Source organism: Mustelus asterias, chromosome 21, assembly GCF_964213995.1.
Source record: "Mustelus asterias chromosome 21, sMusAst1.hap1.1, whole genome shotgun sequence".
Lineage (NCBI taxonomy): Eukaryota > Metazoa > Chordata > Chondrichthyes > Carcharhiniformes > Triakidae > Mustelus > Mustelus asterias.
Genome location: NC_135821.1, coordinates 66,928,724 through 66,955,313, shown reverse-complemented (window position 1 = coordinate 66,955,313; position 26,590 = coordinate 66,928,724). Strand labels below are relative to the sequence as shown.

Sequence of the window (26,590 nt, the reverse complement as noted above, 5' to 3'; positions counted from 1 at the left end):
AAGCAATGAGAGGCCGCCTTACTGGGAGGTGGAGTGGCCTGAGGCGGAGGGACAGGCGGTGTAGCTGAAGCCGGGGGAAGAGGAGTCCAGGCCTCCGCCGCCCGCAGAGATGATCGACCAGAAGCGCAAGGCGCAGGAGATGGCGCTGGTGCCGACCAAGCGGCCGAGGAGCGAGGCGGCGCCGGGGGTGGCGCAGCAGCAGCAGGCGGCCGTGCTGCAGGCGGTGAGGCCGGGGCTCCGACTCCGGGCCCGGGGGGGTGGGAGTCGGGTTTTCAGCCTCTGCCGCGTTTTGTTTCTGATTTCCGCTCGCAGAAAGAGCCAGGCCGCGTGACGTCATCGGCCCGCGCCGCTCCTGCCCCTGAGGGAGGCCATTCGGCCCTTCCTGCTGGCTCCTGGAAGGGAGCCTTGTCCTTTTTCAGATAATAATCCTGTTCCTTCCAGCCTGCACCACCATTCAATATGATCATGGCTGAATCATGTACTTTGACAAAGGGTCATCTGGACTCAACGCCCTTTTCTCTCTGCTACCAGACCTGCTGAGATTTTCCAGCATTTTCTCTTTTGATTTCAGATTCCAGCATCGAGAGTATTTGCTTTCATTCAGTATCCCACTCCCACTTTCTCTCCATACCCCTTGATCCCTTTAGCCACAAGCACCACGTCCAGCTCCCTGTTGAACATATCTGACAAACTGGCCCCAACAACTCTCTGTGGTAGAGAATTCCACAGGTTCACAACTCTCAGTAAAGAAGTTCTTCCTCATCTCAGTCTGGAATTGCTTACCTCTTATTCTTAGACTGTGACCCCCTAGTCCTGGACTTCTCCAACATTGGGAACATTCTTCTTGCATCTAGCCTGTTCAGTCCCAGCAGGATTTTATATGTTTTTATGCGATCTCCTCTCATCGTGGGTAGCACGGTGGGCACAGTCGTTAGTGCTGCTTCCTCAGTGCCAGGAACCTGGGTTTGATTTCCGGCTTGGGTCATTCTCTGCGTGGGGTCTGCACGTTTGCCCCAAGTTGTGTGGGTTTCCCCTGGGTATTCCGGTTTCCTCTCTGAGTCCGAACGATGTGCTGGTTAGGTGTATTGGCCATGCTAAATTCTCCCTCAGTGTACCCGAACAGGTGTTGGAGTGTGGCGACTAGGGGATTTTCACAGTAACTTCATTGCAGTGTGAATGTAAGCCTACTTGTGATTAATAAATAAATAAAATCATTCTTCTAAATTCCATTGAATGCCTCGATTAAACCTGCTTCCACCAAATTCTGGCAGTATCATCCTGATCCTAATCACTTTCGGTGCACAAAAGATTTTGCTCCTGTTCCATTACTTACTTTTGCCATTTATCTCATTCTTGATCATTCCACTAACAGGAACAACCTTTCCCAATCTACTCTGTCCAGACATTCATATCAAATCCCCTCTCTCCTCCCAAGGAAAACAGACCCACACCCTCCAATCTGTCCACAAGTTCCTCATCCCTGGAACTATTTTGCACTGTCTCCAATGCTTTTACATAGAGTTATATAAGGTGCTGGTGAGGCCACACCTGGAGTACCGTGTACAGTTTTGGTCTCCTTACTTGAGAAAAGATATACTGGCACTGGAGGAGTGCAGAGGAGATTCACTCAGTTGATTTCGGAGTTGAGAGCGTTGACTTATGAGGAGAAACTGAGTAGACTGGGATTATACTCATTGGAATTCAGAAGAATGAGGGGATATCTTATAGAAACATATAAGATTATGAAGGGAATAGATAAGATAGAAGCAGGAAGGTTGTTTCCACTGGCAGGTGAAACTAGAACATGGGGACATGGCCTCAAAACAAGGGGAAGCAGATTTAGGACTGAGTTGAGGAGGAACTTCTTCACCCAAAGGGTTATGAATCTGTGAAATTCCCTGCCCAGTGAAGCAATTAAGGTTACCTCATTAAATGTTTTTAAGGCGAGAATAGATAAATTTTTGAACAGTAAATGAATTGAGGGTTAGGGTGAGCGGGCGGGTAAGTGGAGCTGAGTCCATGAAAAGATCAGCCATGATATTGAATGGCGGAGCAGGCTTGAGTGGCCAGATGGCCTACTCCTGCTCCTAGTTCTTATATTTCCTAAAGTGGGGTGCCCCGAACTGGACGCAGTTCTCCAGTTGAGACTGAACCAGTATTCTGTACATGTTTAACACAACCTCCTTGCTTTTGTGCCCCTATTAATAAAGCCTAAAATGCAGTATGCTTCACTCACTGTACCCTCAACCTGTCCTAACAGCTTCAATGACTTGTGCACATGTACACTCAAGCCTACTGCTCCTGTGCCACTTAAGGATAGTTATAAACATTGCAATCCCAGAGTACTGTGTGCAATTTTGTGCTCCATACTAAAACAGTGTCACTGAGATTAAAATCAGAAAATGCTGAAACTACTTTCAGATCAGGCAGCAACTGTGGAGGGAGAAACAGGTAACATCTGAGAGTTTGATGATCTTTCATCAGAATCCCAATAGGCTACTGAGGCTGTTTGAGCATGCACAATGCACAGCATTATCTTAGATTAACATAGTGAGATAAGGATGTGAAAGAGAAAGGAATTGAAAGTTATGCTGATAAAAGGGAGGAATACAAATAGAACTAAAGGCTGACAGGTCCCCTGGGTCTGATAGCCTGCATTCATAGGCTCTTAAAAGAAGCGGCTGCAGCGAAAGTGGTTATAATCTTCCAAAATTCCCCAGACACTGCAAAGTTCCAGTGAATTGGAAAACACAAATGTGACACCCCCTGTCAAAGAAGAAAGGGAGATAGAAATCACAAAACTATGGGCCAGTTAACCTAACATCTGTCAAATAGGGAAAAATGCTGGAATCCATTACTAAGAGGTCACAGCAGAACACTTAGGCCTGTAACCTCTGACCTCCAGGCCACTGGTGGGGACGGGGTACCTCAAAGATGTGTTGGGGATCCCACACCACCAGATATCTCCAAATAACTGCCTGAGAAATTCAAACTTGAATTGGGTAATTAATTGCCCTGCAATGGGAACCAGTGGGATTTCAGCTTAAAATAATAGGAGCGGAGTGTAGCAATCTGACTTGGACTGCCACTTTATTGAAATTATGGGCGTTAGAAAATCATAATACTGTCAGCCAGAGTCAACATGGTTTTGTGAAAGACCAATCGTGTTTGACAAATTTATTAGAATTCTTTGAGAATGTAACAAGCAGAGTGGATAAAGGGGAACCAGTAGATGTAATGTATTTAAATTTCCCAAGGGTATTCAATAAGGTGCCACATTAAAGGTTATACATAAGAGCACTTGGAGTATTGCGTACAGTTCTGGTCGCCGCATTATAGGAAAGATGTGGAAGTGTTGGAAAGGGTGCAGAGGAGATTTACCAGGATGTTGCCTGGTATGGTGGGAAGATCGTATGAGGAAAGGCTGATGGACTTGAGGTTGTTTTCGTTAGAGAGAAGAAGGTTAAGAGGTGACTTAATAGAGGCATACAAGATGATCAGAGGATTAGATAGGGTGGATAGTGAGAGCCTTTTTCCTCGGATGGTGATGGCTAACACGAGAGGACATCATAGAAATCATAGAAACCCTACAGTGCAGAAGGAGGCCATTCGGCCCATCGAGTCTGCACCGACCACAATCCCACCCAGGCCCTACCCCCACATATTTACCCGCTAATCCCTCTAACCTACGCATCTCAGGGGCAATTTTAACCTGGCCAATCAACCTAACCCGCACATCTTTGGACTGTGGGAGGAAACCGGAGCACCCGGAGGAAACCCACGCAAACACGAGGAGAATGTGCAAACTCCACACAGACAGTGACCCAAGCCAGGAATCGAACTCGGGACCCTGGAGCTGTGAAGCAGCAGTGCTAACCACTGTGCTACCGTGCCGCCCTTTAAATTGAGGGGTGAGAGATATAGGACAGATGTCAGAGGTAGGTTCTTTACTCAGAGAGTAGTAAGGGCGTGGAATGCCCTGCCTGCATCAGTAGTGGACTTGTCAACATTAAGAGCATTCAAATGGTTATTGGATAAACATATGGATGATATTGGAATAGTGTAGGTTAGATGGGCTTTAGATTGGTTTCACTGGTCAGCGCAACATCGAGGGCCGAAGGGCCTGTACTGCGCTGTAATGTTCTATGTTCTATAAGCATGTAGTGTTGGAGGTGATATATTAGCGTGGATAGAGGACTGGCTAACTAACAGAAAACAAAATTGCAATCATTGGACCATTTTCAGACTGGAGACTGTGCCTGGTGGTGTGCTGCAGAGACCAGTGTTGGGGTCTCAACTATTTACTATCTTTTTTTCATGACATGCCTGAATCTGCAAATATTTGAGGCATATTGCAGATATGATCTTAGCTGAGGCTGCAATATGATTGTTGGGGTGTAGCTGAGTGAACTCTGATTTTGAAATTTAACACTAATGAATAGGATCAGCAGAACATATCCAATTTGGCTGGTGTGTGCCCTATGCCAAGTGTTTGCACTTGATTTATGTTTGTATTGTGCTTTTATTTTGGGATTTGGCAGGGGAAGGCAGTGCATTTTTGCAACAATTTCATTTGGAAGTTTGGTTTTGAGGGGCCTATGTCCAATTGTACATTGTGTAGCCGGTACAAGCTGTTACAAGATGGGTGGGAAACACTGTCAGACATTCATACTGATTTAATTTTCTCATTTGCCTTTCTGCCAACGATTTAGGGTCCCCCAAGAACATCAAGTCTTCAAGCTCCTATAATGCTTCTAACAGGCCATGAGGGAGAGGTTTACTGCTGCAAGTTCCACCCAAATGGATCAACACTGGCATCTGCTGGATTTGACCGACTCATATGTAAGTGAGTTTTATTTTTATTCTTGTGTTCAGTCATACAGGCTTGGTAAAGTAGACAGATCGAAGTAAAATTTAATTATTTTGGAATAAAAGAAGAAAATGTTTAAAGTTTATTTATTAGTGTCACAAGTAGGCTTAACATTGCAATGTTACTGTGAAAATCCCCTAGTCGCCACACTCTGGCGCCTGTTCGGGTACACTGAGGGAGAATTTAGCATGGCCAATGCACCTAACCAGCGCGTCTTTCAGACTGTGGGAGGAAACTGGAGCACCCGGAGGAAACCCACACAGACACAGGGAAAACGTTCAGACTCCACACAGACAGTGACCCAAGACGGGAATCAAACCCGGGTCCCTGGTGTTGTGAGGCAACAGTGCTAGCCGGCGACACAGAACATCCGGCGGACCATTTAAAGGTCCGTTGAGCTCAGGCAGGAATTCCTGGTCTTGGGGCATGCGCGGCCGGAAAATCCCGCCCATTAACTGCTGTGAGGCAGCAATGCTAACCACTGTGCCACTGTACCGCCCCATCTGAAAAACAGGTCTGGCAGTGGCTGTGGAGCAAGAAACAGAATTACATTTCAAATTCAATATGATGATTCTTCAGAACGCCAGCATCAGTAGTATTTTGCTTTTATTTTACTTTTTAATTATTTTGTTAATAGCGATGCAATTATTTGACCCTAAATAGCAGCTAACATTCATATGTTATCCTTTGGTGATATTAGAGTATTGTGGAGTTTAATGGTGGGCGTGTGAGCTCACTCACTATGGATCCAAGAACAGCATTATTCTCTTAATGGCAGATAAACCAGAACTGTGGAGGTGCAAAAGAATTTGATTTCCTTATGTCCAAACTACTCAAAAGCTAGTACACGGATCCCAAAAGTAATTTGTTAGGTGTACAGTACAGGAGGCACTGCTAATAGTGAGGAAAGCTGCAAAAACATTTGAATTGGTTTCAGTGTAGATAGAAAATGTTACTGATTTGTTAAAATTTGTAAATTGAAGCCATCCCTGATAATTTTGAAATAATAAAAAAGCAAAACAGCAGCTAGCTGGCAATTGGAAACAACATTGTGGAAACATTCAACAGGCAAGGCAGCAACTGAAGAGGGAACAACGAAGGTGACGTTATTGGTGTGGGTCCTCCATTAAATAAGGGTTGGTTTAGCTCAATTGGCTGGACAGCTGATGCAGAGCAATGCCACCATTGTGGGTTCAATTCCTGTACCAGCTGAGGTTATTCATGAAGGCGCGCCTGTCTTAGCCTTGCCCTTGCCTGAGGTGTGATGATCCTCAGGTTAAATCACCACCAGCCAACTCTCCCCCTCAAAAGGGAGAAGCAGCCTATGGTCATCTGGGACTTTATTACATAGTGTCTGCACAGCATAGAAACAGACTGTTTAGCCGAGGAGACCCATACATCGTTTATTTTCCACATGAGCTCCCATACATTATTTCCCTCCACAGATGCTGCTTGACCTGCTGCAGTATTTTAGTGTTTATTAGTTTAAAGTAGCCATATGTTAACATTTCTTTTCATGCCTTATGCCTGTTTATCCAAAAGGCTTGTGCAAGAGTAGTAATTCTCATTTGTAGAATGTGTGTTTAGTGTTCTCATCAGAATGCTTGTGAAATTTAGTGATCTTAATCTAATCAAACAGCACCTTTTTGATGTTTTGGTAAGTGCACAAAAGCTATGGCAAAAAATTTCCAGCCCCTTCGTCGCAAGACCTGCAGCAAAAGATTCGGCAGCTCAGCCAAAAGCTCTAATTGATTTTCAGCGGGACCGGACAATCCCATTGGCAGGTGGGCTGGAAAGGGCAGCACAGTGGTTCACACTGCTCCCTCACAGCGACAGAGACTCGGGTTTGATTCCCAGCTTGGGTCACTGTATAGAGTCCGCATGTTCTCCCTCTGTCTACGTGGTTTTCCTCTGGGTGCTCCGGTTTCCTCCTACAGTCCGAAAGACGTACTGGTTATGTACATTGGCCGTGCTAAATTCTCCCTCAGTGTACCCGAACAGGCGCCGGAGTGTGGCAACTAGGAGATTTTCACAGTAGCTTCATTGTAGTGTTAGTGTAAGCCCTTTATGACAATAATAAATAAATTCAAACTTAAACTCTTGTCTTGCATGTGGTTTAAGGTCGTTCATGTTCTTGTCTCTTGTTCTTTCTCTTTAGTGTTATGGAATGTGTATGGAGACTGTGATAATTATGCTACATTGAAAGGCCACAGTGGAGCAGTTATGGAACTGCATTACAACACAGATGGCAGGTACTGTAATACTGTGCTGCATTGTCATATTTAAAAAGGAGCTGATTTGTTTCTTGACAAATGATTGAGTTGCCTCAGAGTGTATAGAATGGCATTTGTTTGAAATTTGGAACCAATTGGGATAGGTTGCAACCTTCCAGTCCGGCGAGTTCCTGTGTTCCTTTGTGTGAGAAAATGCTTCAATGTTAATGAGCTACTTGATGCCGTGCCATTAGAAAAAAGATTTGCATTTATGTAGCACTCTCGGCGTGACCACCAGCTATCTTAAAACGCTTTACAGTCAGTGAAGTTCTCTTGAAGAGTAGGCATTGTGGGAAACACAGCATCCAATCTGTGCACAGCAAGCTCCCACAAATAGCAGTTTGACAATGGGCAGATACCTGTTTTTGTGACGTTGACTGAGTAATAAATATTGGTCAGAAGACTGGAGAACACCCATACTCTTCTTCACAGTAGTGCCATGGAATCTTTTACTATCCATCTGAGGAGGCAAACAAGGCCCTCGGTTTGACATCTGAAAGCCCCTTTGATCAGTGTAGTACTGAGGGAGTCTTGCACTTGAGCGTCAGCCTTGATTTTTATGGTCAAGACCTGGAGTGGGACTTGAACACACAGCCTTGTGACTCGAGCGGGAATGATACCAACAGAGGCACTGACTTAAACTTAATTTCCTCTGTGTCTGGCATTGCAGAACAGTTTTGTGCTTCTTTGAGTCAACAAAGCAAACACACCATCCTTTTCCCCTTCCTATCCTTAATGTGCTGAGTTCACCAACAAATAATTCTAACTCATCCTCTCTATGGACCTCAGAATGATAGAACTAATTGGCGTCTGCCTTCCCTTCCTCCCATACCCTACTGCTGTTGTGCATCTAATCACTCATTTATCTCTCTCTCCTACATTAGTGTTCTTGCCTCTTCATCTTTTTGGATATCTATCATACTTGAGCTATGAATGACAGTGGCCAGTAATTGATCAGCTGGTACAGTAAATGCAAGGAGACAATAGTGGAGCATAAATAAGGAGTTAAATAAAGTAAGCTGCTGAGTTGGTAAATTTTAAAAGCCATAAAGATTATACTTTTTTTATCTTCATTTCCCCCCCCCCCCACCCCTCTTCATCTGTCCCAGTTAAAATCTGGTTTAATGTTCGTGGATTTGTTAATCAAGTGTATTTGAGGCTGTTGCCATGAAAAAAAGTTTACATGTTTCCTTTTACTGCCTGTGATCATATGGTTGCGTGAGAGAGAGAGCTTTTTTCTTACCTCAGATTGAGTGTTCCAGTTTTTTTTTAAATTCAGCAATAAGCTTTTTGTGAGTTTAAAAATAGTTATTTATTAATACATAGCCTGAATTTAACACAACATTTCGCTCTCACTTATCTCTCTCTCTCTGAGATTGGATACAGGTCAGGGCAATACACTGTTACAGTTTATAATTATTTCAGTCTCTTTTATAGCAGGCCTGTGGAATTTTAGATGCAGTTGTTGCTTCAAACTTCAAGTGAAGGTCTTCTATAGAATCCCTACAGTGCAGAAGGAGGCCATTCGGCCCATCGTGTCTGCACTGACCACAATCCCACCCAGGTCCTATCCCCATAACCCCATGCATTTACCCTAGCTAGTCCCCCTAACACGAAACGGCAATTTAGCATGACCAATCCACCTAACCCCCACATCTTTGGACTGTGGGAGGAAACCCACACAGACACGGGGAGAACATGCAAACTCCACACAGACAGTGACCCAAGCCAGGAATCGAACCCGGGCCCCTGGTGCTGTGAGTCAGCACTGCTAACCACTGTGCCGCCCCTAAGGCAAAGGATTCTCAGCAGGCTGTGAGGTTTCTTATAGTGGTTGGACCTAAGGTGAACTTGAATTTGGAATAGGTTGTGGAGTCTGTCTCTGACAAAATCTCCCACTTTCAGGGTGTTGCTGTTTATTAACTTGGCTGCTTGGGTGACCTGCAGCTAGTTTGATGGCTTTTGACGTAACTCTGTGTTGGCAAGCAGCTTCTTACTAGTTTAAAAGCAGTCTGCAATACTACAATGGTTCCCTCAAGTGATTTCTCCAGTTCAGTTACTTTTCCAAACAAAAGGGACACAAGCTCAAAATGCCAAAGATCACACGATTTAAAGCAGCCATTTTAATATTGTGTGTGTGTGTCCAGTTTTTAAAAGTATTGACTTTTTTATTCATTTGTGGGACATGGGCGTCGCTGGCTAGCCAGCGTTTATTGCCCACCTCGAGTTGCCCTTGTCCAGAGAGCAGTTAAGAGTCAACCACATTGCTGTGGCTCTGGAGTCACATGTAGGCCCGACCAGGTAAGGATGGCAGATTTCCTTCCCTGAAGGACATATTAGTGAACCAAATGAGTATTTCCGACAATTGGCAATGGTTTCACGGTCATCAGTAGATTCTTAATTCCAGATATGTTTTATTGAATTCAAATTCCACCAGCTGCCGTGGCGGGATTCGAACCCAGGTCCCCAGAACATTAGCTGAGTTTCTGGATTAATAGCATTAGGCCATCACCTCCCCGACTGAAAGTTCTAAATATGCTGGAATCTGACACTACCTTGTATTTAAGTAAATTTTTCTGCTTTGTCTTCAGCATGCTTTTTTCAGCATCAACAGATAAAACTGTAGCAGTGTGGGACAGTGAAACAGGCGAAAGAATCAAGAGGTTGAAAGGCCATACCTCCTTTGTGAACTCATGTTACCCGGCAAGACGAGGACCACAGTTAGTCTGTACAGGAAGCGATGATGGAACTGTAAAGGTGATCACAATTTACTCTCACTAACCTAGTGATACTTGAGACAAAAACTGAAGGATCAATTCAGAAATTCTAAAACAGAAGCTTGCAAGGATGAAAGTTAAATGCTCGCAAGGACAGAACAGATTCCAGCAGAAGTGCATTCCTCTCTCCTTGTGATAAATGTGTTGGTCGGGGGCAGGACTCTGTCCATAGCTCAGTGGGTTTATCCAGTGAATAGCTAAGTCAGACAGACCAGACATGCCCAAGTCCAACTTTGGATCTGTGCTGAAGTTACTGATTTGAGCCAGGGTTGCAGTTGCATGATCAGCATTGGCCTTGGTGCCTGGCAAGGAAAAGAAATGTTGTCAGGATTTCTGCTCTTGATTGGCCATTCTGTTATTCCCTGCTAGAAACTGCATTTCGGGTGAGAATGGGACCTGGCTGGTTGTCACCTTCAACTTTCCAGTCTCATACATCAAGAATTGCTATTTGAGCAAAGTCATAGAAATTTACAGCATGGAAACAGACCGTTCGGCCCAACTTGTCCATGCCGCCCTTTTTTTTAAACCCCTAAGCTAATCCCAGTTGCCCGCATTTGGCCCATATCCCTCTATACCCATCTTACCCACGTAACTGTCTAAATGCTTTTTAAAAGATAAAATTGTACCCGCCTCTACTGCCTCTGGCAGCTTGTTCCAGACACTCACCACCCTCTGTGAAAAAATTGCCCCTCTGGACACACTCACCTTCAACCTATGCCCTCTAGTTTTAGACTCTCCTACCTTTGGGAAAAGATATTGACTATCTAGCTGATCTGTGCCCCACATTATTTTATAGACCTGTATAAGATCACCCCTCAACCTCCTACGCTCCAGAGAAAAAAAGTCCCAGTCTATCCAGCCTCTCCTTATAACTCAATCCATCAAGTCCCGGTAGCATCCTAGTAAATCTTTTCTGCACTCTTTCTAGTTTAATAATATCCTTTTTATAATAGGGTGACCAGAATTGCACACAGTATTCCAAGTGTGGCCTTACCAATGTCTTGTACAACTTCAAGAGGTTAATAGAATATCAAACCCCCAACACCCTCCCCCAGCCCTGGAACCCGGAGAGACTGCGGAGAGAGGAGAGGGAAAGGGTTAATATATCATCAACCCCCTCACCCCTTCACCCTCTCCCACCACCTCCACACCTCCCCCAGCCCCGGAGAGACTGCAGAGAGAGGGAGAGGATTAGTACAACAACTCTCCCTACCCCCCCACCCCCAAGTGTGCACTATGAGAGAGTGTATGTGCAATGGATATATGTGTGACTGTGTGAGAGAGAGAGTGTGAGAGGGAATGTGTGTATGTGAGGGAGAGTGTGTGTGCCCAAAGTTTGGTGGCAACTGTTAAGCTGAACCCCAACAAAGGTCGATGCCTCCTTTAGTGATGCACCAACCCTTTTTTCTATTCATTTGTGGGACATGGGCATTGCTGGCTGGCCAGCATTGATCCCTAGTTGCCCTTGTTCAGAGGGCAGTTGAGAGTCAACCACATTACTGTGGCTCTGATGTCACATGTAGGCCAGACTGGGTAAGGACGGCAGATTTCCTTCCCTAAAGAGCATTTGTGAACCAGATGGGTTTTTCCAACAATCAACAGTAGATTCTTAACTCCGGATACTTTTTATTGAATTCAAATTTTGCCATCTACCGTGGCAGGATTCGAACCCAGGTCCCCAGAACATGAGCTGAGTTAATAGTCTAGCGATAATACCACGAGACTATCGCCCACCAACTGGGCCGATATATTGGCTAGATTGCTTGTGCAGGTAATATAAATAAAACCGAGAGTGGTATAATTGTTGCTCAAGTGTGAAATAGGTATTTAAAGAAAGTCATACTTTTAATGGGAATGTATAAATTGCTCAAAAGGCACAGTTTGAAAGAAACATGTTAAAATTGCCAGCTTTCAGTAAGTCCAAGATCTTGGACTAATATGTATTATTTGTAAATTAGTTATTGTTTATGCAAATGTTCTCCCTGTGAAACACTCCATACTACAAAGCAGAGGCAAGTTGACAGTTTGGACTCTCCCTTCCACCTCTCCTTTCTTCATTCACTTGCTCCATCTCTCCTATATTTTGTTTGTTTCTCTTCCTCCCTTGTTTGCACTCCCTCCTTTCCCCCCCCCCCCCCCCCCCTCCTCTGTCTTCCCTGTCCATTGTTTTTTCTCTTTTTTAATCATCTTTATTTTCTTTCTTGTATTTTTACATCTAATTTGCATTTTTGGTTCCCTAGTTATGGGACATTCGAAAGAAAGCTGCTATCCACACGTTTCAGAACACGTACCAAGTACTGGCGGCAACATTTAATGACACAAGTGATCAGATTATCTCTGGTGGTATCGATAATGACATTAAGGTAAGATGCTCCTTGGGATGATTCACCAACCACGTGAAAGTGTCAGATTTAATCAACAGAATGGCAGTGCTGAGTTTTTAGAATGCATTAAAATTTGTGGTTGCACTTTTTTGATAAAATGGCACCACTTTCTTTCACTCTTTCTTTGGTCCTTGGGTGAATTTCAGGAAGTGCAGGTGTGCAGTTGAATGCTGGCCGATTGTATCGCTTGGCCTGGTGGTCCTGAGAGATTTTATATGGATCCAGTTTGCAGGCACTGGTGCTCCCTGTGGGAATGCATATAACAAGGTTTATGGAGCCATCATAGGCACCACCTGACCTACTGATCACCTGAAGCTACAGCTTTTTGTGAAATGGGCCCCCTCCTACCATATACCTAAAGAATACCTCTGTCAAATCATTGGGCAAAATGTATGGAATCTGTTTTCGCTTTTAATCCTGATTCACTTCTAATCTGGCAGTGTTACAGTTGGCAATAAATCATAACTGCTAACGGTACCTCACCTGACTATTTTGCAGCAGGGATGCCAACACCTGCATGAATCAGGCTGAGGGAAACCTTATCTGCTGTTTTCTAGGGTAGACTACTGAAGTTCTACTGTTCAAGATCTGAGTGATAACCAATGATCCTCCAATGTTCTGGCTCTGCTAGCGTGACAGTGGTGATCGTTGTAATCTATTGTGTGTAGCTATTAACGATGTCTGCTTAGGGGACCCCTCATTTTGTTCCCAAAATCATAGAACGGTGACACCACAGAAGGAGGCCATTCAGCCCATTGTGCCTGGTGGAGTAATTCACCTAGTGCCACTCCCTCACTTCGCCACAGCTCTGCATATTCTTCCTTTTTAGGATAATTGTTGAGGGAGTGCTTTATTTGTTTTCTCAGTTTTATTTTCTGAGACTTTGATTGAAAGATAATTTTCCGAGTAGCTTGCCCAAGTAGGCATTCTTTTAATGGGAGGTGATGTCGTAGTGGTATTTGTTACTCGACTCGAAATCCAGAGACCCAGGCGAACGCTCTGGGGGCCTGGGTTCAAACCCCAACGTGAAATTTAACTCAATTAAAAAAAACCTCAAGTCTAATGATGATCATGAAGCAATTGTCAATACAAACCCACCTGGTTCTTTAAGGAAGGAAATCTATCCTTACCTGGTCTGGCCTACATGTGACTACAGATCCGCAGTAATGTGGTTGACTCTTGAATGGCCTAGCAAGCCAGAGCAAATAGGGATGGGCAATAAATACTGGCTCAGCCAGTGACACCCACGTCCCATGCATGAATAAAACAAATCTTGATGTTTTGATAGGCTACTTAACTGTATTGTAGCTGGGTACCAACCAAACATCTGCACGTGAACATTTCCATTTGGGGTAAGCAGATCTCTGTCTACACTTCCCGCTGCCTCGGAAAAGCAGCGAGCATAATCAAGAACCCCACGCCGTGTATATTCTCTCTTCCACCTTCTTCCATCGGGAAAAAGATAGAAAAGTCTGAGGTCACGTACCAACCGACTCAAGAACAGCTTCTTCCCTGCTGCTGTCAGACTTTTGAATGGACCTATCTAGAACTAAGTTGATCTTTCTCTACACCCTAGCTATGACTGTAACACTACATTCTGCACTGTCTCGTTTCCTTCTCTATGAATGGTATGTTTTGTCAGTATAGCGCGCAAGAAACAATACTTTTCACTATATACTAATACATGTGACAATAAATCAAATCAAGATGGTGGCCAGGACTGGAAGCATTAGCCAACATTTCCTGTTTCTCCCCAAACCATGGTGTTTTTGAGGACACCTGCAGCATCCAGCAAAAGGCAACCAAGTCAGCACAGGCTGGAAATTGCACACGGCCATCTTGATTCAGTTACAGGATGGATTCACTGAACATTGATCCTAGCTTAGATATTAATATTGAGTTTAGATTTTGAGCTCTGTAAGGAAGCCTAAAAAAATAAGCTTTTTTAATATTATTCTCCTTTTTAAGCCAACAACTTTGAGTAACCATAAAAGCCTTACTTGAATCGTTTATCTGAATAATCACACTTCTGACATTGACCAACCCAACTTCTAGCTTCAGAATCAGGAAAGTGATATGATGGGGAAGCTTTATCTCTTGCTTTCATCTCTTTCGGAGAATCGTGTGCTATAATGTACAAATTAAGCAGTTTATTTAATGGATTCTTTCTTGCTGACCACAAAGTTAACATTGGTTAATGCTAGACATCTCTGCAAGGCACACAGGGTATACACTTTATGGCCTGGTGTACCAAAGACAATGGGGGAGGCATGGTAGTTCAATACGTCAATACTTGTTAAATGCATAGCATTAAACATGTCCTGTCTAAAGCAGAGTCCCTGCCTGGAGCAGTAATAATTTCCTTCAATAACAAATTGATCCAAGTGGTTGGAACAGAACATTGGGTCTGTCAGATCAATCCATTCAATTCAAGCACAGAGTAATGTTTGATTGGCAGCTACATCCAAAATGAAGACCAGTTCGGTTTGTGGGGCACGATCGCAATTCTCTTTAGTCCCTTCGATGGACCCTCTGCAGCCGAGTTTCAAGTTGTGGGCTTGAATTCGGACCAGTGATATGCTCACCAGTTAGTCTGAAGCTGTCAAATATGGGAGTCTAGTCAGAGGACTTTATAGTCGCCCTGTAAGATATAAGCAACTATGTTTACAATCTTAGCAGAGGATACATGTCTTTATTGTTTTAGAATTTGAGGAGATAAATAAACCTTGATAATTAGAGTACCGTTCTTTCTCCAATTCAGTTAATATGACTGGTGGGGATCTGGTAAGGATATGCCTAATGCGAGGACCACCAGTAAGAATTACCAATGACACTCAGCCTGAGGAAAATATCGAGTATAAAAACCTAATGGTGTAACACTGCCCACCACAGTCTTTTGTTCAAATAAACAAAAACAGTTTCTATTTTAAGGTTTTTTTTTGTTCAAACAGTAGTACAAGGTCAATCCGTTCTTTAATAATCTTGGGAAATGGGTTGCTCTGTAACAGATTGCCGGTTTAAAGCTGATCCTAAACTGTCACTTCACACCTATTTAAGGGCTGCAGTGGACCCAATGTGTAACATTACCACCTGTGGGAACAATTCTCAGCCCTTAACTAATTTTAGTAGATCTTCACAAAGAATGATAACACTTTTCCAGTAATCTATCCTTAGTGACGATTGGCAGTTTAGACTTGAACTCATACTTCTGTTGTGGGGAATCGGGTAATAATCTTCTGATGGCTTTCTTGATGGCATAGCAAGTTATCCAAACACACCAGGGAGATCTGTCCTTGAAATATATTGAATTATCTGACTTCAGTCAGTGAGGCAGTTTAGGTGCTACATTGGCTTTGAGAAAGGAGTGAAAAACTAAACCATGTTTTCCACTGCGGATCATTCAACAACAACTCATACAATAGAATATCTGCACTGGAGAAGGAGGCTGTTCAGCCCATCGTGTCTGCACTGACCCACCATTTTTAAATTTTACACAGACAGTATCCCCGTAACCCCACATATTTACCCTGCTAATCCCCCTAACCAACATGTCTTTGGTCTCTAAGGGACAATTTAGCATGGCCAGCCCAGCTACCCTGCACATCTTTGGAGTGTGCGAGGAAACCCACGCAGACACAGAACGTACAAACCTCACAGTCACCCAAGGCCGGAATTGAACTGGGTCCCGGCACTGTGAGGCAGCAGTGCTAACCACTGCACCACCGCGCCGCCAATCATGTCTTGAGATTAAAATAAGTTACTGCGGATGCTGGAATCTGAAACAGAGCAGATTTTCCAGCATGTGAACTCATGTTGAGTGTGTGATGTGTGTATATTTTGACCCATGTGCATTTTGTTTGTGAAGATAATTGAACTCTTATGTATTCTTTATAGCGAAGTTGGCTGTCACTCATTACGAAGGCGCACATTTTAACAGTTAACATTTGGGTGCGGGCAGCACGGTAGCACAGTGGTTGGCACTGCTGTCTCACAGCGCCAGGGACCCCAAGTTCAATTCCTGGCTTGGGTCACTTTGTGTGGAGTCTGCACGTTCTCCCCGTGTCTGCGTGGGTTTCCTCCGGGTGCTCCGATTTCCTCCCACAGTCTGAAAGACGTGCTGGTTAGGTGCATTGACCCAAACAGGCATCGGAATGTGGCGATTAGAGGAATTTCACAATAACTTAATTGCAGTGTTAATGTAAACCTTACTTGTGACTAATAAATAAACTTTATTTTAAAGGGTGAGGGACCTAAGGGTGTACAATGCCAACTAATTGTCATGCCTCAGGAGAGGAGAAAATTTGGCAATTGGAAAAGTAATTGCCTTTCTTTTATCATGGACATTTTCTTAAATATAGCTGATCATCCCGAGTTTTGAGGTTGGAGATGTCAGGGGGAGGGGGGTATATTTATTGTAAGCTTAATCTTTCATTCAATTTGCTGACCCTTCATTACTGCTTTTAAAAAAAGAAGAACTTGGAGAGGCAGTGGAATGGGGAGGAAATGGGATGAATGAAGGAATCCCTGGATTTGCGATGCCTTAAAGGGGTCATGACCTGCTTCTTTGTTCCCCAAGCTGCTTTGTTTAGGATATTGCTCGAACCTATTCTGTGAAAGAAAGGTCATTCAGAATGTCCGCCAAAAATGAGGAATCATAGAATCCTACAATGGATATACAAATACAAATCACACAATGCAGAAGGAGGCCATTCAGCCCATCGAGTCTGCACCGACCACAATCCCACCCAGGCCCTATCCCCATAACCCCATGCATTTAATCTAGCTAGTCCCCCGACACCTAAGGGGCAGTTTAGCATGGCCAGTCCACCTAACCTGCACATCTTTGAACTGTGGGAGGAAACCGGAGCACCCGGAGGAAACCCATGTGAACTCCACACAGACAGCGGCCCAAACCGGGAATCGAACCTGGGTCGCTGGCGCTGGGTCCCTGGCGCTGGGTCCCTGAAGCAGCAGCGCTAACCACTGTGCCACTGTGCCGGAATCCATGCATCAGTTTTTTTGTAAATTGGTAGTGTTTGGGGTGAGTTTACACTGTTTAAAACAGTTAGTAATACAGATAATAGAGATAGCCAAGGCATAGCTCTACAAAATCCTTGGGTAGATTTGTAAAATTTTAGGGAGACTTGCACATTCTAACATAAACCACGCAACTCGTAGTAGTAGTAGAAAATCTAACACATGAAATTCACTTTGCCGTAAACTGCAAAAATAATAAATTAATTTCTACTGCAGTTAATTTTGGAACTTTAAGAAAAGAGAATATACTTGAATATTGTTTGGCAGGTTGCTGACTGATTAGATTTATTTTAAAGTTCCACTTGTTTTTCCTCTGTTAGGTCTGGGACCTCCGACAAAACAAGTTAATTTATACCATGCGTGGTCACACGGACTCTGTGACTGGCTTGGCTCTAAGTGGAGATGGCTCTTACCTTCTTTCTAATTCTATGGACAATACAGGTAATAAAAGACCCCTGAGAGTATTAAATAATTAAATAGGACAGGAGGTAACAACATTTTTGGGGAGAATGATACAAAGTGTCTGGAGAGTCTGTAATGCCCCATCACAACCTCCACATGCCCCAAATCTACTTCACATACATTGAATTACCTTAAAATGTAGCACCGTTGCTAAGATGACAAACCAATCAGCCAGTTTGCACGCATGCTCCCACAAACAACAAACCATGGAATAGTACAGCACAGAAGACGACATTCAGTTCATCTTGCCTGTGCCAGCTCTATGGGCTTATGAGGAGACACTGAGTAGACTGGGGCTATACTCATTGGAATTCAGAAGAATGAGGGGAGATCTTGTAGAAACATATAAGATTATGAAGGGAATAGATAAGATAGAAGCAGGGAAGTTGTTTCCACTGGCAGGTGAAACTAGAACTAGGGTGGCATGGCCTCAAAATAATGGGGAGCAGATTTAGGACTGAGTTGAGGAGGAACGTCTTCACCCAAAGGGTTGTGAATCTGGAATTCCCTGCCCAGTGAAGCAGTTGAGGCTACCTCATTGAATGTTTTTAATACAAAGATAGGCAAATTTTTGAACAGTAAAGAAATTAAGGGTTACGGTGAGCGGGCAGGTAAGTGGAGCTGAGTCCACGAAAAGATCAGCCATGATCTTATTGAATGGCGGAGCAGGCTCGAGGAGCCAGGTGGCCTACTCCTGCTCCTAGTTCTTATGTTCTTATGAAAGAACTACCTATCATTCTCAAATCCCTGCTCTACCCCCCTACCCTGCAGGCTATTTGTCTTCAAGCGTATAAGACATGAACCAACAGCCTTTGGACTCCCAGATGAGAGTGCAAAATGACACGGCGAACTATCCTGTCGTCTTGATATTTGCGCGCGCACAGGCCCCACTGATGCCAGCTTGTATAATTGGTCATTTTGCCATGTACACATCATGTTGTTTGACTGTTGGTGTTTTGGGGGAAGCAGCTGAACCAAGGATGATCCTGACTGGATCCAGTATCTACTAACTCAGTTAGTTAGGTCTGCTAAATAGTGATAAAGAATGGGTGTAATTATTGAACTTTTCCTTCCAAATGCACAGCCAATAGGGCCAATTATAGCTCTACAAACAATGTCCCGGCTGAGATTGGCTAACTCATCACAGGTCAATGGTTGTACCTGGGAACTCCAGTCTGTCTGGTTTGGTTCTAATGAGCTGAAATGTTGGGTCAAACTTTTCTGGGTTTTATTTTTTAACATTGAGATTATTATATGTAAGGTTATTTAAGTGAAGATTGGAAGAAAACACATAATAAGCCATGGCATATGGGGCTAATGGGCTTCTCTGATTTGTATTAGTTTTGCCCCTCAATTATCAGTGTGTTTGTAAATCTGAAGAAAAGTTAATTGCCAAAACTTTGATTTTTGTGTTTGGATTTACAGTGCGGGTCTGGGATGTCCGTCCATTCGCTCCAAAAGAGAGATGTGTGAAAATTTTCCAGGGTAATGTGCATAACTTTGAAAAGGTTGGTGTGTTTCTTTTAAATTAAATCAGTGTATTTATTACCTTTTCAATAAAACAAAATGATTTCTTAAATGGCTGCAGTGGCACTTAGATGTTCTGCTTGAAAATACTGATCTCCTGTCCGAAAAGAATGCAGTCTGTGGTGCAGAATATAAAATGGTCACCAAGGGGCGGCATGGCGGCACAGTGGTTAGCACTGCTGCCTCACAGCGCCAGGGACCTGGGTTCGATTCCAACTTCAGGTCACTGTGTGGAGTTTACACATTCTCCCCATGTCTGCGTGTTTCTCCGGGTGCTCCGGTTTCCTCCCACGGTCCAAAGATGTGCAGGTTAGGTTGATTGGCCATGGTAAATTGACCCTAGTGTCAGGGGATTAACAGGGTAAATATGTGGGGTTACAGGAATAGGGCCTGGGTGGGATTGTGGTAGGTGCAGACTTGATGGGCCGAATGGTCTCCTTCTGCACTGTAGGGATTCTATGACTCTATTCTAATACAATTTTATGCCTTATCTGGAAACATAAAGTAAGGCTGAATGGAAAATGAGGATATATTTCAGTTCTTTATCTGTACTAAGTGGTTATAGTAGTTTAAAAAGTTCAACAAAGGTTGTTAATTTTGAATCTGATATTGACAACAAATACAGAAGGTCATCATGGGGCCTTTTAAAAGAGTTAATGTTGCTTGTCCAAATCTCCAGACTCAACTGAATAATTTGGGTTGGGAGTTGGGGACCAGTGTCGCATTACCTCAGTATTAACTCTAATAGCATGTTGATCCTGTGTGCCAAACTTGACATTATACAATTCCTTGCAGAACCTCTTGAGATGTTCATGGTCGACTGATGGAAGCAAAATAGCAGCAGGATCTGCTGACAGGTAAATATTGTTTCATGATAGTTTTGGTACTAAATGTGTGATAAAGTTTGAAATTAATGGATGATCATTCATGTGCATTTTTTATATCGCACGGTGGCACCGTGGTTAGCACTGCTGCCTCACAGCTCCAGGGACCCAGGTTCAGTTACGGCCTTAAGAGTGACTGTGTGGAGTTTGCACTTTCTCCCCGTGTCTGCCTGGTTTTCTTCCGGGTGCTCCGGTTTCCTCCTACAGTCCAAAGATACGCAGGTTGGGTGGATTGGCCATGCTAAATTGCCCCTTAGTGTCCCAAGATATATAGATTAGGGGGATTGGTGAGCTAAATATGTGGGGTTACACGGTAAGTTTGGGTAAGAGTCAGTGCAGACTCAATGGGCCGAATGGCCTCCTGCACTGTAGGGATTCTATGATGTCCACTTATTGGTCTAAGTGATGAATTTAATAAGTTACAGCCTCCTGTGTATCTTTGAATTCACTGTCTCCCTATGATGACCTCTAATTTAATGACTACTGTATTTGAAACCATCTTTTCCACTGAAAAGCAGTGCAAGAAATTGTTTAAATGTGGATTCGATGAAGCAATGACATTTTTTTAGAACATAGACATAGAACAGTACAGCACAGAACAGGCCCTTCGGCCCACGATGTTGTGCCGAGCTTTATCTGAAACCAAGATCAAGCTATCCCACTCCCTATCATCCTGGTGTGCTCCATGTGCCTATCCAATAACCGCTTAAATGTTCCTAAAGTGTCTGACTCCACTATCACTGCAGGCAGTCCATTCCACACCCCAACCACTCTCTGCGTAAAGAACCTACCTCTGATATCCTTCCTATATCTCCCACCACGAACCCTATAGTTATGCCCCCTTGTAATAGCTCCATCCACCCGAGGAAATAGTCTTTGAATGTTCACTCTATCTATCCCCTTCATCATTTTATAAACCTCTATTAAGTCTCCCCTCAGCCTCCTCCGCTCCAGAGAGAACAGCCCTAGCTCCCTCAACCTTTCCTCATAAGACCTACCCTCCAAACCAGGCAGTATCCTGGTAAATCTCCTCTGCACTCTTTCCAGCGCTTCCACATCCTTCTTATAGTGAGGTGACCAGAACTGCACACAATATTCCAAATGTGGTCTCACCAAGGTCCTGTACAGTTGCAGCATAACCCCACGGCTCTTAAACTCCAACCCCCTGTTAATAAAAGCTAAGGCACTATAGGCCTTCTTCACAGCTCTATCCACTTGAGTGGCAACCTTTAGAGATCTGTGGATATGGACCCCAAGATCTCTCTGTTCCTCCACAGTCTTCAGAACCCTACCTTTGACCCTGTAATCCACATTTAAATTAGTCGTACCAAAATGAATCACCTCACATTTATCAGGGTTAAACTCCATTTGCCATTTTTCAGCCCAGCTTTGCATCCTATCTATGTCTCTTTGCAGCCTACAACAGCCTTCCACCTCATCCACTACTCCACCAATCTTGGTGTCATCAGCAAATTTACTGATCCACCCTTCAGCCCCCTCCTCTAAGTCATGAATAAAAATCACAAAGAACAGAGGACCAAGCACCAATCCCTGTGGCACTCCGCTAGCAACCTGCCTCCAGTCCGAAAATTTTCCATCCACCACCACCCTCTGTCTTCGATCAGACAGCCAGTTACCTATCCAATCGGCCAACTTTCCCTCTATCCCACACCTCCTTACTTTCATCATAAGCCGACCATGGGGGACCTTATCAAACGCCTTACTAAAATCCATGTATATGACATCAACTGCCCTACCTTCATCAACACACTTAGTTATCTCCTCAAAAAATTCAATCAAATTTGTGAGGCACGACTTGCCCTTCACGAATCCATGCTGACTATCCCGGATTAATCCGCATCTTTCTAAATGGTCGTAAATCCCATCTCGAAGGACCTTTTCCATCAATTTACCAACCACCGAAGTAAGACTAACCGGTCTATAATTACCAGGGTCATTTCTATTCCCTTTCTTAAACAGAGGAACAACATTCGCCATTCTCCAGTCCTCTGGCACCATCCCCGTGGACAGCGAGGACCCAAAGATCAAAGCCAAAGGCTCTGCAATCTCATCCCTTGCCTCCCAAAGAATCCTAGGATACATTTCATCAGGCCCAGGGGACTTATCGACCTTCAGTTTATTCAAAACTGCCAGGACATCCTCCCTCCGAACATCTATTTCCTCCAGCCTATTAGCCTGTAACACCTTCTCTTCCTCAAAAACATGGCCCCTCTCCTTGGTGAACACTGAAGAAAAGTATTCATTCATCACCTCGCCTATCTCTACTGACTCCATACACAAGTTCCCACCACTGTCCTTGACCGGCCCTAACCTCACCCTGGTCATTCTTTTATTCCTCACATAAGAGTAAAAAGCCTTAGGGTTTTCCTTGATCCGACCCACCAAGGACTTCTCATGTCCCCTCCTAGCTCTCCTAAGCCCCTTTTTCAGCTCATTCCTTGCTAACTTGTAACCCTCAATCGAGCCATCTGAACCTTGTTTCCTCATCCCTACATAAGCTTCCCTCTTCCTTTTCACAAGACATTCCACCTCTTTTGTGAACCATGGTTCCCTCACTCGGCCATTTCCTCCCTGCCTGACAGGGACATACCTATCAAGGACATCCAGTATTTGTTCCTTGAAAAAGTTCCACTTTTCATTAGTTCCTTTCCCTGACAGTTTCTGTTCCCAACTTATGCCCCCTAATTCTTGCCTAATCGCATCATAATTACCTCTCCCCCAATTGTAAACCTTGCCCTGCCGTACGGCCCTATCCCTCTCCATTGCAATAACAAAAGACACCGAATTGTGGTCACTATCTCCAAAGTGCTCTCCCACAACCAAATCTAACACTTGGCCCGGTTCATTTCCCAGTACCAAATCCAATGTGGCCTCTTGTCGGCCTATCCACATATTGTGTCAGGAAACCCTCCTGTACACACTGCACAAAAACTGCCCCATCCGAACTATTTGACCTACAAAGGTTCCAATCAATATTTGGAAAGTTAAAGTCCCCCATGACAACTACCCTGCGACCCCCACACATATCCATAATCTGCTTAGCAATTTCTTCCTCCACATCTCTATTACTATTTGGGGGCCTATAGTAAACTCCTAACAACGTGACCGCTCCTTTCCTATTTCTAACCTCAGCCCATATTACCTCAGTGTGAAGATCCCCCTCGAAGTGCCTTTCCGCAGCCGTTAAATTATCCTTGATTAACAATGCCACTCCTCCACCTCTTTTACCAGCTTCCCTACACTTACTGAAACATCTATTCATTGACAAAAAACATTGGTGTTAATTTAATACTGCAATGACTTAACCTGATTTCAGGATTGTTAATTGCTTGGTAACGTGTGTTATGGTAAAAGTCTACAGATTCTGAAACTGATCTTTTTAAAGAAGTTAGGAAGCATGCAGGGAGTGGGAATTCACTCTGCAAATAACGGAGCCACAATGACTAAGTATTGTGTCATATTGAGATAATTTCGTGCTACAGTATACCGCCACATATCTCTATGGATTACACTAATTTGAAGAAGTGTCTGAGAGGCTTTGCTTTCTGCAGGCACTGTACGAATGCAAATTGTTCAAGATCATTTTTTTAAAAAGATGCAAAACTCATCACTGCTAAGAGATTGCCCTATTCATTTCAGATTTGTTTATGTCTGGGATACAACGTCACGAAGGATCCTGTACAAGTTACCGGGGCACGCGGGCTCAGTCAATGAGGTGGCGTTCCATCTCGAAGAACCAATTAGTAAGTGTCTTGTTTTGGCCGACAATTTAAAACCCAGGAGAGTTATATAATTACTTCCAGCGCTGCTTTAGAGAAACAAATTGCTGGAATTCTACAGTGTATGACATTTAGGGTGTGTAATGTTCAGTAGGCTGGGCAACAAGGCAGAGACACTCAAAATATTAACCTATATTTTTCTCTTAGAGATTGAGTGACTTGGTGTATTTCCAGAATTTTCTGTTGTTTGTACGTTTCAGTAACAAAGAACAATACAGCACAGGAACAGGCCCTTCGGCCCTCCAAGCCTGCGCTGCTCATGTGCCCAACTAGACCATTCGTTTGTATCCCTCTATTCCCAGTCTGTTCATGTGGCTATCTAGATAAGTCTTAAACGATCCCAGCGTGTCTGCCTCAATCACCTTGCTTGGGAGTGCATTCCAGGCCCCCACCACCCTCTGTGTAAAATACATCCCCCTGACATCTGCGTTGAACCTTGCCCCCCTCACCTTGAACCTGTGTCCCCTTGTGTTCGTCACCTCCGACGTGGGAAAAAGCTTCCCACTGTTCACCCTATCTATGCCCTTCATAATTTTATACACCTCTATTAGGTCGCCCCTCATCCTCCGTCTTTTCCAGGGAGAACATCCCCAGTTTACCCAATCTCTCCTCATAGCTGAGACCCTCCATACCAGGCAACATCCTGGTAAACCTTCTCTGTACTCTCTCCAAAGCCTCCACGTCCTTCTGGTAGAAGCACACTCTATCATGTGCAGGCAGATGTACCAATGCAATTCAAGGAGCAAAATGAATAAATGGATACTAAAGGGAAAAAACAGGAAATAAGTTAAGGGATGGAGGCAAAAGTATGCTTGAAGAGCAAAAGTTTGTAACGGTGGAAATGGAGTTGGCAACGCTGAGAGAATTATGGAGAAATGTTCCAGGAGGTGTAATGTCTGAGGGGAATCGCAAGGTAAAGAATGGATCGTAATGAGGTAGGAGCAGGCAGCTGTAGCGATGTGAAGCTTGGTGAAATGGCCTTGGGCAAAGGCATTAAACTCTGGATCTACACTGCACGCTCATTGCCTGATATGAGAAACAAAATCGCAACTTTCCGATGCTGTGCCAACTCTTCTCGGAATATTTTTCAAAAACTTTATATTTGTGTCTCTTCAAAAGTAGGGTTACAATTACGTGTTTTTCCCAGTGTCAGCTTACAAAATTAATTATTCTGTGGATACAATTTAGCTAATTTAAATATTATTGGCAACTTGTCTCCTTTGCCGTTCGTGGCATCTTGCTTTGGAGACCCAAAAGTGCACAACTTCAGCCAGGGAGCATCTGGCATGTCTCCTGAGCATACTGGTTGGCATCTCAATCGAGGCTAGATACCCCTCTGGAGTCCCTAGCCATGACTGTGGCATAAGCGGCGTAAGAGCCATCCTGAGGTTTTGCTCCTCACAAGCCACTGTACATGCTGGCAATATGGACTGGGACCTGGCATAGTCTTGTATTCCCTTTACTGAATTTTCAGTGTGTGCGTCTTTCCCCCTCCTCTTCCTCTCATCACCACACACTTACCTAGAATTCATAAAACCTCAGTTAAAATCTCCGTGCGGTAATTACTAATAAATAAACATGGTCAGGAAAGCTAACTCGTGACTGATTTGTGCTTTCAGACTGTTTTACGTTGGCAGGTGTAATGTAGTAATTTTAATGAACATGAAGATGTTATTGAACTAATTGAAGAATGAGAGCTGTGTTGTATTTGACAATTTCCCAGAGCCAAGTCTTCACCAGCATTGCTGCTGGAATCGTGAATCTCACTAGCGACCATTTGGTTATTAAATTGTGAACTTGGTGCCCTGTCTCATGGTCCTGTTAATGTCTACAGTTGTTGCTATTGTAATTTACTTGGCATTAAGTTGATCTTTCTCTGCACCCTACCTCTGACTGGAACACTACATTCTGCACTCTCTTGTTTCCTTCTCTATGAACGGAATGCTTTGTCTGTATGGTGCGCAAGAAACAATACTTTTCACAATGTTAATACAATTGACAATAATAAATCACATCAAATTGTCATAGGCAGATCAGATAGGAGAGTGTGATGTTTCAGAATAAAGACTGGGGAGTATGCAAGTTTTTGATTTAACTATAATGGCCTGTAGCATCTGACGTAAAGTTTAAATTGACTGAAACCTACAATTTCCTTTTCATTCCAACAGTTCTTTCAGCATCCAGTGACAAAAGACTCTACATCGGAGAGATACAGTAAAGAGGAACAGTTTGTGCAGAGGAACTTGTCTGACTTTGTCTGGCAGCTGCACAGAAAAGATTCAGTTGCCGGAGGAGAAAAGTAGTACTGTTGGGGGTAGAAAAACATATAAATACTTGGCAAGTGATCAACCATGAATGGGTTTGAAGCATCTCTTCAGTTTCGGGACCTGGCAGTGTGAAGCAAGCTTGTTTTGGAGGTCTGGACCAGTTTGTACAGTTCCTGTGGAGAGCAGTTTGTTGTAAAATCTGGCCTGCATTCACCTTTGTATCGCGGCTGTACAGACGATTTTATAACCTGCGTTTTTTTTTTATCGTCAAAAGAAATAAATTGACACCTCTTTTGCTTACAACTGTTA

General features: G+C 43.8%; 1 protein-coding gene across 1 annotated transcript; it reads left to right on the top strand.

Annotated features, from left to right (window-relative positions):
- Positions 1-26,590, top strand: snrnp40 (small nuclear ribonucleoprotein 40 (U5)). Its single transcript, XM_078238084.1, has 10 exons — positions 1-223; positions 4,713-4,842; positions 7,029-7,122; positions 9,735-9,900; positions 12,161-12,283; positions 17,662-17,782; positions 19,229-19,311; positions 20,126-20,187; positions 23,875-23,978; positions 26,183-26,590. The coding sequence occupies exons 1-10, from the start codon at positions 110-112 to the stop codon at positions 26,230-26,232; spliced, it is 1,047 nt and encodes a 348-aa protein (XP_078094210.1). The 5' UTR covers positions 1-109; the 3' UTR covers positions 26,233-26,590.

Excerpts from the sequence above, each read along its gene's own strand:
- snrnp40 (XM_078238084.1), top strand. The coding sequence starts at position 110 with ATGATCGACCAGAAGCGCAAGGCGCAGGAGATGGCGCTGGTGCCGACC. Across the intron at positions 17,783-19,228 it reads TAATTCTATGGACAATACAG|TGCGGGTCTGGGATGTCCGT; the intron begins GTAATAAAAGAC and ends TTGGATTTACAG. Across the intron at positions 23,979-26,182 it reads CCATCTCGAAGAACCAATTA|TTCTTTCAGCATCCAGTGAC; the intron begins GTAAGTGTCTTG and ends TCATTCCAACAG.